Source organism: Lactuca virosa, chromosome 8 (genome assembly GCF_052849685.1).
Source record: "Lactuca virosa cultivar CGN04683 chromosome 8, Lactuca_virosa_CGN04683_v6, whole genome shotgun sequence".
NCBI classification, from domain to species: Eukaryota; Viridiplantae; Streptophyta; class Magnoliopsida; order Asterales; family Asteraceae; genus Lactuca; species Lactuca virosa.
The window spans coordinates 126,998,875-127,012,869 of record NC_136433.1 but is presented as its reverse complement, the minus strand read 5'-3'; the positions used below and the strand labels follow the sequence as shown (position 1 = coordinate 127,012,869).

The 13,995-nt window shown below is 37.3% G+C and overlaps 2 protein-coding genes across 2 annotated transcripts; one reads left to right on the top strand and one right to left on the bottom strand.

Annotated features, from left to right (window-relative positions):
* Positions 1 to 8,965: 8,965 nt before the first annotated feature.
* On the top strand, positions 8,966 to 10,911 carry LOC145129200 (Protein-tyrosine phosphatase-like, PTPLA). Its single transcript, XM_079063920.1, has 9 exons — positions 8,966 to 9,220; positions 9,310 to 9,395; positions 9,724 to 9,771; positions 9,865 to 9,953; positions 10,049 to 10,102; positions 10,212 to 10,279; positions 10,386 to 10,432; positions 10,518 to 10,615; positions 10,708 to 10,911. The coding sequence occupies exons 1-9, from the start codon at positions 9,162 to 9,164 to the stop codon at positions 10,816 to 10,818; spliced, it is 660 nt and encodes a 219-aa protein (XP_078920046.1). The 5' UTR covers positions 8,966 to 9,161; the 3' UTR covers positions 10,819 to 10,911.
* A 206-nt stretch (positions 10,912 to 11,117) lies between these two features.
* On the bottom strand, positions 11,118 to 12,220 carry TIP1;3 (tonoplast intrinsic protein 1;3). The gene is made up of 3 exons (XM_079063919.1): positions 12,030 to 12,220; positions 11,663 to 11,913; positions 11,118 to 11,584 (listed from the first exon to the last, which is right to left on the bottom strand). The coding sequence occupies exons 1-3, from the start codon at positions 12,160 to 12,162 to the stop codon at positions 11,210 to 11,212; spliced, it is 759 nt and encodes a 252-aa protein (XP_078920045.1). The 5' UTR covers positions 12,163 to 12,220; the 3' UTR covers positions 11,118 to 11,209.
* Positions 12,221 to 13,995: the final 1,775 nt, after the last annotated feature.

The following is a 13,995-nucleotide window of genomic DNA, read 5'->3' as shown; positions in this document are numbered from 1 at the left end:
AATGGGCCAAAAATCTCTATTCGGCCCTCTTACTAAACCAAAAATTTTATTAGGCCTAATCCATTTCTTTTGGACCTATTATTGGGCCGAAACCTTCCTTGAGCCCGAGTCAAGCCTAAAAACGCACATAAGCCGAAAATCCTTAATGGGCCTAAGGTGTTCTCGACCAAACTTGAAAAATCGAACCCAACTTCCCTCTCCTCCTTGGGCCGATCGGTTTTAAAAAAAAAGGAAAAACAAGAGTTCATAACTTGATGCCACCTCAAATTTACACTCCATGTATCCATGCCTATTGCCCAACAAACAACCATGACATTCACATCACCCAAGCTAGAGTCAACCCCTATCACCAACTCCTCTCCCCCTTCATCGGCCGACCCCTCCCTCCTTATCTCCACAATTCATTTCCAACTTCATTTCTCACTCCGTTTCCTCTCTAATCTTCAATTGTTCTCTCCTTCCTTCTCCAATAAATTTATGAGTGTGTAGTGTGTTTCAAGAAGTTTGCCTTCAAGCATTATACACTTGGTAAGTTCCTATCAAACTTAAGATGTTTTATTTACAAATTATACTAAGATCATTCCTCAAACTACTCCATTTTCGTGTCCATGCTTCCTAGAACCACCTTTCACTTGAAAATCTTCTCAAGAAAGCAAGCTAGGGCCGAAAACCTTCTCCATCTTCCTCTACAACTCGAAAAATCCCCCATGGTGAGCTTCATACCCCTTATTTTCGAGTTTTTTTCTTTTGGGGGAGGATACAAGTCTAGTCTTGTGAAGATCTTTGTATATTTGCATGTATTTTGTGTGTGTGTGTATGTTTATATGTGATGAAAGGTTGATATTTCATGCTTACACTCCAATAACTTGAGATTTTGCTAAGTCTCGAGTTGTTGGAGCAGTAGTTATCTTGATATGTTTTCATTTATCTTGGTGTTTGTCAAAAATGGAAACAAGTTGCTAGGTGAAAAGAAATAATTTTCTTGATTTGTGTTTAAGATCACAAAAATATGTCCAAGAAAATGTTAAAGCAAAATTTTGTCATGAAAACTTGAAAAATGGGAAAATATGGAAATTTCACTCAAAATGGGCTATTTTCGACCATAATGGTAAAAATGGGCTAGTTTTGGCAATTATGGTAAAAATGGACTATTTTTTACAACAATAGTAAAAATGGGCTATTTTTCACAATTATGGCAAAAATGGGATATTTTTGACAATAATAGTAAAAATAGGCTATTTTTGACAATTATGGTAAAAATGGGCTATTTTTTACAACAATAGTAAAAATGGGCTATTTTTGATAATTATGGTAAAAATGGGCTATTTTTTACAACAATAGTAAAAATGGGCTATTTTTGAACATTTATAGTAAACTGTATAAATTACGACAGGAATTATTGCGTGTTATAATTTGTAGTCGAAAATATACACTAGTAACATTATTAATAACGTTAAATAATGGGTTCAATATTCGCGTAAATTTCGTTAAGGCTCTTGTGAGACACTCCTTCACTCATACCTACCTAGTGTACATCGTAAGTCCTGTAGTTATAACCAGAGTCTCCTGAAGGGAGAGCGGGATATTGTGTATAGATCTATACGGGGTTGACACCCCCACACCTGAGTTGCTCGCTACAGCTAGACAGGCCAGTCTAGGGTGACAATTATCTTTAGAAACCAACGCCTGAAGAACGTCAAGACAGGCGCTTTAGTCATATTAGTATGGTTGTAACGACTCACATAGAGAATAACAATATTCTTTTAAAATTTACGCATAACATATACTCTACTCATTTTATAAAGTACAAAACTGCGTGACGTCGGTTTTGCAACTAATTTCATCACTCTGGTCTTAGGGTTTTAAGACCACAACTTTTCGTATATCAGAAAAGATAGGATTTTCTGGGAACACTCTTTATATAATTTCAAACAAGGTAAACGAAGAATACACATGCAGTTATACATGATTTGAAACGAGAGTCACAAACTATTTTTACAGAAAATATTGGATTTTCTAGAGTTTACAAACTAATACAAAGTTTTCTTACAAATGTGCTTATGAACTCACCAACATTCTATGTTGACGCTTTTCAAAACAACTTGTATTCTTAGGGACTCAGTAAGCAAGTTTGCAGCTATGGATTTTTGGATAATTGTTGTATTTTTGAAATGTCATACATTGTGTTATTTTTGGGATGTAATTTCATGGACAAATACAAAGTTGTAAGCAATACGTGTTGGTATTTGTAATGTATGATGTTTGGATGGCTATGTTTCAATTATGATCAATTGTTATGATATTACAAGATGAAGTCACCCGCCCCCGGACGTTTCCGTCGTCCCGGTTCAGGGGTGTGACAATCTTCTTGGCCCATGAGAGTTGAAGATGATGGGTTTTACACAAACAATCCTACTAGGGTTTCTCCAAGGGGTGCCGATTTTGAGTGCCTTAGCGTGCTATTTATAGTTGAAGTCAACTAGGGTTTCAAGGTGGAAACCCTAATCCCTTAGCTTAGGGCCTAAGCAAACCCATGGACTCCTTTCCTTAAGCCCTTGGACGAAAACTCCTAGATCCTTCTAGGATTTTTGGCCAAGCCTTAATAAAGGTGATCTAATGGCCCAAAGTCTCAACTATCAAATAATTACAAAACAGCCCCTGCACTTTAATTAATTCCTTTAATCCCAAAATTAATTCCTAATTAATTTCTGATTAAATACTAATTAACAATATGATTCCAAATTAATATGTTATTCATATAATATATTAACAAATCATATTTATACCCCAATTCATTATTCTTAACAATAAATCAGCCTCTCTCCTCAACAGTCATCCTGTCTAGTCACCAATGTGAAGGCAACCCAAAATGACCATGCTACAACCGGGTCAAGTACATGCCAAATATAGTTATGGACTTAAACACTATGTAACACCCCGTTTATTTAAATAAATTAATAAATGTAAGTCCCGGACTAAGTTGTGAAGAATTTTGAAAGTCGAGGGTTAAAAGTGTACGTTCGGAACTTAAATTGAAAAGATTTGAAGGCTTAAGGATTTATTGGTGATTTAGGGACCTATTATGAAAGAAATTTATGGGCGCAGGGCTTAAAAGGTAAGTTTTGGATTCAGTTGTAAATATTTCTGAAGACAGGGTTAAAAGTGTAAAATATGAACTTATTTTGAAAGAAAAGAAGGAAGGAGGGACCGAATCTGCCAATATGGGAAACTTATTTATGGGATCAGGGTATATAAGACCCTTCACCCGGTGACTCTAACCCTAGCTCATGAAGGCAGCCGCCATCATCGGAGATCCTCCAGCAGCCACCCTCGCCTCACCTCTCTTCTAGCCGTCGCAATCTCCCAGCCGCCGTGAAGACAGAAACCGGTGAAGCCAAATCGTCGGACGTAGCGTATAGAGGGGGAAGAACCACAGTGTCCGGTCGAATAAGCACCGTGGAGGCGCTGCTGCCGTTCTCGCTGAAGACCACCCCTGTCATTGGACGTTCTCCTGTTGCGGCTGGCACTCTTTCCCGGTCATTGGCGCCGCCGCTGTGGATGCTAATCTCGCTGCTGCTGCTCGCCATCTGTCGTCATGAGTGCAGCCAGCCGCCGCCGCCATCGCCTGTTCAACCACGAGGAGGCTGTTCCATCGCTTATTTTCTTCCGACCGCCATGAGCCGCTGCAAGGGTAGCTGTGATTAGGGTGCGTTTCCCTTGCTCAGCTCGTCTCCGTGTGTGCGTGCCTACTTGCTGTTGGCCAGAAAAGCGTGGGAACCACCATGGCAGCCCCATGGTGGCCATTACCTTCCTGCCGCCGTATAAGCCTCCTTCTGCCGCCTTCTTCCAGATCTTGACACCACTAGTCGCTGCTACGAGTTTGTGTATGGGTGTGTATCTTAGTAGATCTGTTGTATTCGGTTTTCATAAGGTTGTAGGTGGTTGTTTGGCCGGATAAAGCCACGGCCACCCTCCACCACCACCGACCACCACTAGGGTGGCTGTGTGTGTATTATGTTAGTCAGTGTGTGTGTGTGTACTTTTGGGTTCAAGCATTGTATCTGTAATTAGCAATGAATAATGAAAATAATAACCACCACCGTAAGGTGGTGGCTGCCGCCGTGTGCCGCCGTTAACCACCACTACCCGAGGTGGTAGTGGGTGGTGCCCCACTAGCAAACCCTAATTGACCTAGCAAAACCCTAATGGGCTTAAGGATTACTTTTTGGGCCATGTTTGGGTGAAAAACCCTAATTAGGGTTTAGAAAACCCTAATTGCAAGTATTTGGGCCTTGGACTTATTGGACCCACTTTTGGGTCATTGAGATTGGATTGTGTATTAAGCCCAATTTCTCCATGTCAATTATCTAGTAGAGTAAAGGACTTAATGGATTAAGTCCTTAATGGGCTAAGTAAGAAAACCCTAATATTCAATTGGGCTTTGTGTTGGGCCATCCAAGAATAATCAAATGGACTAGAGTAATTAGTTGGGCTTTAGGGTAAGGCCCACATGAAGGATTGGGCCCAATTTGGAAAATTGGGCCATAGATGGGCCATAGTTTTGGGCCTAGATGGTTGTATGATATTGGGCCCTTAGAATGAGACATGTTGGACTGGACTGAATAATTGGGCCTTAAGGGAAGTCCATGTAGAGGTTTGGGCCCAATTTGGAAAATTGGGCCATAGTTGGGTCTTGGTCCATTATTAGACTTTTGGGCCTTTGGTTTGGGCCTTGGGCTAGAGTCAAGCTAAGATAGGGGTAAAGTAGTCTTTTACCCAAGTATGGACTTATGGTTATGAGTTGGGACCCAATTATTAATTGGGTGTTATTTTGGTGTTGACAGTTCAGAAATCTGTCATCCAGCAGCTGGGGTTGAGTCTGCGGGATTTCAGTAGTGGGGGATTGTGTCTACGGGACTTCAGCAGTGTGAGGTGAGTTTCCTTCCAGTAGGAACAGGTCTACGGCTACAATGCCGGCCCGTTTAGTTAGCAGTAGTTCTGGACTTCGGTCTGATGCAGTAGTTCAGTGTGCTTGAGGTCTTTGTGATTCAAGCATGTCTTGTGTTATGTGTTCCGGACTTTGGTCCGATGCAGTATGCAGTATATGTGTTTATGCTACTAGTTATGATTATGCGATGCTATGTTCAGTCAGTTACGGACTTCGGTCCGATGCCGGGCGGGGCCCAAGCTAGTTCCGGACCTCGGTCCGATGCGGGCGGGGCCCGATGTAGTGGGCGGGGCCCAAGCTAGTTCCGGACTTCGGTCCGATGTCGGGCGGGGCCCGATGTAGTGGGCGGGGCCCAAGCTAGTTCCGGACTTCGGTCCGATGCCGGGCAGGGCCCGATGTAGTGGGCGGGGCCCAAGCTAGTTCCGGACTTCGGTCCGATGTCGGGCGGGGCCCGATGCAGTGGGCGGGGCCCAGTATTTGCTTATATGTCATTGTATGGTATGTGGTAGTTTGGGGGAACTCACTAAGCTTTGTGCTTACAGTTTCAGCTTTTGGTTTCAGGTACTTCCGCAAGTAAGGGGAAGAGCTCGGGATGATGGCATGGCACACACCACAACTTCAGTTTTATCATGGGAGTTTTATTCAGATATTTTGATATGATTGATACAGTATTTGTTTTGACACTGTTACTTGACTTTTGAGTTACTCATTCTATGGTTCTTAGTATGTATGACATTCGATGATGTGATTTTTAGTAATATTAAAACAAAATTTTTGGGTCGTATTTTGGGATGTTTCACACTAATCTAACAGCAGCAACATCTCTCACTGTTTTTCTGGCCGTCATCTCTCACCATTTGCAGCGGCATCTCTCACCGTTGCCAGACATGGCTAAATCAAAGCACAAATTCAACAAGTTAAATCTTCAAACAAACTTACAAATTCGAAATCTAAATGTTTCCAAAGTGCTAATTGAAGATAAAATTGATGAAAATCACCCCTTGGGAAGTCTTAGTCGAAGTTGTGTTCAAAATGGCCCCCGAAAACTCTTTAAAACGGAAGTTGGAAAATCAAATAAAACTGTCGGCAGCGATTCCACGCCCTCGGAATAGAAAAAATGTTGAAATGCTGAAATCCTCATTCCACGGTCGTGGAATGGTAAAGGCATGGCATTCCACGACCGTGGAATCCCCTGAATAAGTCTCCACTTCCATTTTTTTCGCTTTCTTCGACTCTTCTGAAATTTTGCATAGAGCTTCCCTCGAACATCCTAAGCATGCCAAATCCTCAAATGTCCCTAAAACATCTACAAAAATGGTGAAAAGTAGAATGATCCTCGAAAATGTCCCAAAAATGCAAAATGTATGCAAAGTTATACTAAAATGCAATGTAATGCTACGAATAAACATGATGTAGACATATGAAAAGGTGAAATTTATGCACCTAACAAATATACGAAACATTTTGAAATGAAAGTGTTACATGTTTTTTGAAAATAATGTTTTGAAAGAATGTCTTGAAAGTAAGAACGTTTTTTAAAGTAAAAGAATGTTTTGGAAGAACAAATATTATGATATGTGAAATGTGTCTTTTCAAAGTATATCTTTCTAGTAACATATGATATTATAAATGATGATATGAGTATTGATAATGGGGAATGTGAAAGCTAAAAAGAAAGTAAATAAAAAAAGACAAAATGAAAATTGTCCGGGCCATGATACCTCATAAGAGGCACTAGAGGAATCTATTGGGGTGGTACCTTCCCTGTCGCGAAGTAGATGTCCTATCATGATACCTTGGCAGACTAATTTGGTTATGTTCACCTTGGCCAACTATGATACCTTGGTGGGTTGATTTGGTTATGTCCACCTTGGCCAGTTATGATACCTTTGTGGATTGGTTTTTTCTTTCCACCTCGGTCTTGGAAATGAATAAAGAAATCTAATGATATGATATTGTATGCTATGTATGAGATGATATGATATGTTATGTTATGTTTGTATGAAATGGTTTTCATGAAATGCTTTAAAATGTTTTTGATGAAAATGTGATAAATGTTTTGGGTCACTAACTCGTGTATCTCACAAGACATTATTGTCTTATGTATATCTTTTTAATGTCATGTATCCCAGGTTATACTTGAGGATTAAATATGATAGATGGAAGTTAGAAGTTAAGATATAGAGAATGGACAGGAGGTTGTCAAGTTCTTTATTAATGATATTGATGTAATTCATATTTGATTGCTATGGTTTGTATGACGCTTAATGATAACACCCAAAGTTTTAATTGTAAATGTGTTTGTGGGGCTGGTTTTTATTAGATGTAGGTTAATACCCAAATCTTTTTATAACCATAACATTTAAAAAGTTTAAACTTTTTGAGGTGTTACATAAAATATTAGCTCTGCCCTGCAACTTCTTCTTATCCCCACCATTATTGCCACCCTCAAACATCAAATAATAATTTTGATTGCATCAAGCTTATGTCAACCTTTCCCCACCCCCCCCCCACCCAAAAAAAAAAACTTTTTAACTGTTCATCATCTTCTTATTTACATATAAGTTTGATCATCATTTAGTTGTGAACAATACTAATGATTGGACACGAGAGGAAGTTAATGTTATCCATGGTATGTGTGATGCCTTCCAAAATGTTGATCCTGTTTTTGCTTATGTTGATCAATTTAATTTTAAACGTTTTTTAGTTTAATAATATGTTCACATGAATTTCTTTGTTCTTACTATACTATGTTTTTTTAGCCGAAAATGACATCTTTTGGAATAAAACTGCATCATGGTGGGTATTTAAGCAAATCACTATGAAGGAAATACTTTAATAGGAAAGTCATTATGGTATATTTCTTTGATATAGACCTTTTATCAGTTATAGAACTTGATGTAGTAATACATGAGATATGTTACTTAGAAGAAACTCCCCACTACTTTGTGAGAATTATGGCTAAGCGCAATGTTTTACAAGTTTAATGAACAAAAAAACCAAATTTAAGATTTTAATGAACAAAAAAACCAAATTTAAGGGTTTTTATGAACAAAAAAAAGATAAAATCAAACATTTCTGTCAAACGTAAAGGTTTTAATGAACCATAAATACACAAAATGGTTAAATTGAAAAAAGGTTATAAGTATCCAGTATTATTAAAACTAAAATCCACCAAAAGGATAAATCGATATATTTCTATATTTATGTTAAATTTAAGCAGGGCCGGCTTTATGTGTTTATAAACAAAGGTAGGGCTTAGGGCCCCCACTAACTTAACCCAAATATCCAATACAGTCCAATTTATATTCATTGAATCGTTGCTCGCTGCACACGCCTCGCAATCCGTTTATTCTTCTTCTACAAACGACGATCACAGTTCTCTTCTTCTCAGCGGCTGCTCAAAATTATCAGAATCTGATTAGCAGTTCTGCTCTTCTTCTTTTCAATTCTTGAACATCTGAACCACTGAAACACTCTTCCTTCTCCATTCTGTGCTTCTCCACAAGTTCTGATAAATCCATTGTTCAAAATTTTCTGAATTCTGATGATTCAAGGGTTTCACTGAATCGGTATGTGGGATTTTTTCACTTTTCACTTTTTATTTTTCCATTATCTGAAGTGAAGTCATCTGATTACTTGATTAGGGTTAATACTTATAACTTTTCAGTTTTTATTTTTTTAGCTATGTGATTTTTGATTCGATCGACATTTTTCATTGATTACAACAGATTACATTTATAGAATATACAATCACTGAGTGAATCACGTTTAAACGAATTTCAGCATTTGAGTTTTTAGTTTTTCAGATTTGAGCTTTTCATTTATCTTCTAGTTCTATTCTCAAATCTCAAGGCAGCAGCCGGATAAAAGATAGTGTTTATAACATTAAGTATAGTAAATGTCAAAGGGCCCTAAAATTTTTGTTTGCTTAGAGCCCAAAACCGATTGAACAGTCGCTGAATTTAAGGATTTTTATGGGGTGGTTATCCTCGAAATATAATAAGACCGCTGTTTTAGGTTGAAAAGTAAAAAACGTCCCCGTCCAGACGTGGCATAACCACCATCACATTACCGAGACGGGTGAGAACACCACCGGTGAAGGAAACCGCTCACCCTCGTTAAATCACTTCAACGCTATCTTTCTTATCCACCGGTCTAACACTCCGCCCGGCGGTGGAGTTGCAGCAACCTTAAAAGCTTCTCACTTCTGATGGCGAGTCTCTCGAATCTCTATCTCTTCATTTACAACTCCGTTCAAGCTTTAGGATGGTATGATTGTTCATCTTCCTCTATCTCCTCTGCTAACACACACATACACACACAGTTCTGACATTGTTCGGCGTTTTCGAGAATTACAGGGCAATTGCTTTGTTTAGAATTGTAATTGACTTCGTATCCACGAAGTCAATCAACGGCGCGTATGCTTCTGCTGGAGATCTGATTTGTAAGTCGTTATATCAAACATTGAGGAGTTAAAATCGTCAATGTAACTTTTAATTTTAGTTAATTTGGCATATAATTGTTGAGATGCATCAAATGTATCATGTATCTGCAGCAATGCTGATTTTCATGATTTCTGAAAAAGTTCAAAAAAGTCAACTGTATTAGAAGAGGCTATTCAGTAGATATAATTACATGAACTCTTTTGTCTTGAAACTCTCTGGGTTATATCATTATCATATGTTGACTACTTCATATAATTTGTCCGAGATTATATTACAACATTAAAGTACAATAATGTTGCATTCTTGACAAAATTGTGTTGTTAACAGGCTTGCTACAAACTCTTGGATTCATAGAAGTGTTACATGGAGCTTTAGGTGGGTATATACAAGAGGATAACACAACTCCCCAAACCTTAATATATCTAAAATTTATGTTTTTTATATATATTTTTTTTTTTTGTATTCAAGGTATTGTTCCTAGTGGATTTCTCTTCCCTCTAATGCAATGGGGAGGAAGGACACATTTCGTTATTGCAATTGTACACAGACTACTTGAGGTCTGCAATTCTCCAATTTACCATGAATTTTGATATTTTCAACAATTGCTTACCTTTTTGTGCTCATTTTGTTTTTTCTGTTTTCACATAGCTAGGTTCAAAAATCACCAGCTGTTTTCATTACATTTGTTGCTTGGTGTTGCATGGAGGTAATTAAATTCTCTCTTTCTATAACCTCTGCGTATATTCATTATCTTCCATTATCTTCATAAAATTATGATTAAATGAAAGTACTTTGACCAATTTTTCATAAATCAGATAATTAGGTACCCGTTCTATGCTTTGAATTGCTTGGGTAACTGTCCCTCTTTCCTTACCTACCTCAGGTTCGATTTACTTGTTTTACCCACACTTTGGAAATACAATTTCATATTAAATTGAGAAAATAAAGATTTTTCTTTATTTATTTATCTATTTTACCATTTTTGCTAGGTACACAGCCTTCATAGTGATTTATCCAATTGGGGTTTTGGGTGAAAGTAAGTGGTTTCTTTGTTACATTCTTCAACAGTTTTCTAATTTTAACACATTGCAAATACTGACCCAATTTTTCCTTATTCTTAGTGTGGATTATGTACCAATCACTCCCAGTTATCATGGAGAAAAATCTTTTTGCAAATTACTTTTCTGCCCTCCCTTTCACCTACTATACATTTGTTAAGGTATATACTATATGCCCTTTTCATTTTCTTTTTTTGTTTTTTGTGGAAATTTGCTCATAAACTTTATACTTTTCAAACTTTTTTTGTTCCAGGTGGTCCTTATCTGTTACCCATTTCTATGGTTACAACTGTACCTTTATCTGTTCAAGCAAAGACGTTCAAAACTACGAACCCGTAATGAGAAACAGAAAAAGAAAAAGTAAAGGCTCACCATAGAAAATTGAGGCGATAAATATATATGTATGTTTATGCAACTATGTACCTTTTAGTATTTAAATAATTGCACATTTACATTAGGGTAAACTAAAAATTTTCTTATATGCATATTTCGTTCCTTAAAGTAAAATTTTCATTCTGAGGTTTGGTTTTATTTTGGTTGTACTCCGTGATGACTATTTTGTCCTTTATTGAATGGACAGTTAATATTGAACAAAATGAATAAAATTCAAAACTTGATTCAGAACATACAAAAACTATTCACATGAGTACATAGCAAAAAGACTTGAAAATAAAAACAACCAACTTCCATTACACCCAACAAACATCAACACAATTCAAAAGCTAAAACCCATCACTTCACCATCCAATTGATTCTTAGTAATCGACGGCTGTGAGAGGCTCATGGGTATTTGACCCGATAAAAATAATTTCATATACAAGTGCGGCTATACCCGCACCCACAAACGGGCCTAGCCAGTAAACCCAGTGGCTGTTCCAGGTCCAGCTGACGACAGCTGGACCGAAGGACACAGCAGGGTTCATAGACGCACCATCGAACGCACCACCGGCTAAGATGTTTGCACCAACTATGAACCCAATAGCTAGTGGTGCAATAATCCCCAAATCTCCCTTTTTAGGATCAACCGCGGTTGCGTACACCGTGTACACTAGTCCAAAAGTCATCACTATCTCAAACACCACCGCATTCCACTCTCCCACACCCGATGAAAATGCAAAAGCCGATGTTTCCTACACAAAATATAAATAAATTTACTTTTTTTTTTTCAATTTATGTTGTTTTGATTAAAATTTTGTTCACTTGCTTACCAAACCTCCGGTTGCAAATTTTAAAAGCAAGCAAGCATCAACGGACCCGAGACACTGTGCAATCCAATATACAACACTTCTCAAAAACGAAATGTGACCACCAACAAACAATCCAAATGTCACAGCGGGGTTCACATGACCCCCTGAAATATTAGCACCAACCGACACCGCCACAAACAGCGCAAAAGCATGCGCTATTGATGCGGAAATAAGACCGGCTGGTGTCGCTGCACCACCATCAGTTAACTTTCCTGCAAATAAAATCAGAACTCTGTAAAACATGTTTTCTGATATTTTTGTGGGTCCCAGAATGGGACCCGAGAAACTCATTTATTATTTAACACTAATAGAAATACAATAGTTTTACCAAATGCCATTCCGGCGCCTTCGCCAGCAAAAACAAAAATGAGCATCGAAATGAACTCTGCAAGGGCGGCTTTCAGGACGTCCGGCGAGCTTGCTTCCGCCGGAGTTCCAATGGCAATACTGGAAATTGGCATTTTTTTTCCTTTTTAGTGTAATATATTTTTTGTATTTGAGTGAGGGAGTGAAAGCTTGGATTGGAGTTTGCTTAAGTGGCAGTTATATATAGTAGAGTAGTATGCAACGATTTAGGGAGGAAAATAGTCGGTTGCCAGACGGTAACCGGTTTAGGTAGGGACCCAAATTTAAAATTTCAACATATATGTTGTAAAGCGCCTCCAAGTTGTTTGGATGGTGCCACGTGGTATGGAGATGCGATTGAGATTGTTGGATTAGAACCGTCCAAAGGTGGGGTCACCAATGATGATGAGGTTTTTTTCAACCGACCATTGAGAACTTTTTGTGGTGTGTGCTAGATCATCGTAATCATTTGCGCTGGCAGCACTTACCCGTGACCCCCAATGTCAGCTCCTAAAAATTCGTCGTTTTGTTTTAGAAAATTATGTGTCAAAGGTAAAATATAAAATCTCAAAATGGATCGGGTTTTAAATAACATATCAAAACAAATTAGTTTTAATATTTGTTCGAATGGATTCGGTCGCTAGGGTTTTGGTTTATGCATAATTTTGTTTTTCATTTTTTTAATTAAAAGACAATCAATACATCGATGGTTATTAAATTAATAATAATAATTATTATTTTTATATAAAATGGTTCGGGAAGTTTAGTTTATTTTATAAATTTTGGCGATCTTTTTTTTTTTTTTTTTTTTTTTTTGTCTATTTGAGGTATAATTATAAAATATAACTAGACCATGTACACATGTATAATCAATGTCTTAACTAATTGGATTTTTTACTGTATTTCAAGGTTTATTTTACATGTGTAGTCGAACTAAAACAGACAATTATTAATTCGTTAAAAGCTAATTGGTTTATCACAAATTATTAATGATGTGATGTAAATATATAATTAAATACTATATTTATATTTAAACTAGGGTTTTTGGCATTATAGCACAACAAAGTTTAGCAAATTTACACATTTAGTCATCCAAGTATTTTTTGTGTTCAATTGGTCCTTAACGTTAGGAAATACAGACTAATTAAGGGTTTTGGGGGAAATTGTATACGGTTTACGGGTGACATGCTGATGTGGCTTGCAAAACCATATGGTGTTTTTGGCACAGTAGCACAACAAACTTTGGCGAATTTACACATTTAGTCACTCAAGTAACCGGTTGTTCCTGTATCACGTCATGTAATTTGTAATTAATAGGTAAAATTCAACTTTAATGATCCATTAGGCACAAAAAATACTTGAGTGACTAAATGTGTAAATGTGCCAAATTTTGTTGTGCTACAGTGCCAACAACCCTTTAAAATAAGATAAATCTTCATAAGTAGTCTCTTTGGTTTTCCAAAACATCAATTTTAATCTCTAATTTCTTTTATGGCCTCAAGAATAGTTTATGTGGTTTCAATTTCAATCATGATGTTGGATTAGTGTCTAAGTCCATAACTATTTTGGTATGTACTTGACCCGATTATAAGCATGGTCCTTTTGGGTTGCCTTCACCATAGCAATATGTAGGATGAATTAAGGAGAGAGAAAGGTTTAATTATGATTTATTAATATATTATAAGAATAATATATTAAAGGAGAATCATATAGTTTAATTAATATTAGTCAAGAATTAATTAAGAATTAATTTTGTGACTAAAAGAGATTAATTAAATTAAGGGGACTGATATTGTAATTATAAGATAGTTACAAAGTTGGGCTTAGGATCCATTAGATGGCAATGGACGAATTCTATATGGAGGACCATAAAGAAATCGTCCAAGGGCCTTCTGGAATGGTCCATTGGACTGCTTAGGGCTTAAGCAGTCAGATTAGGGTTTCCTAGT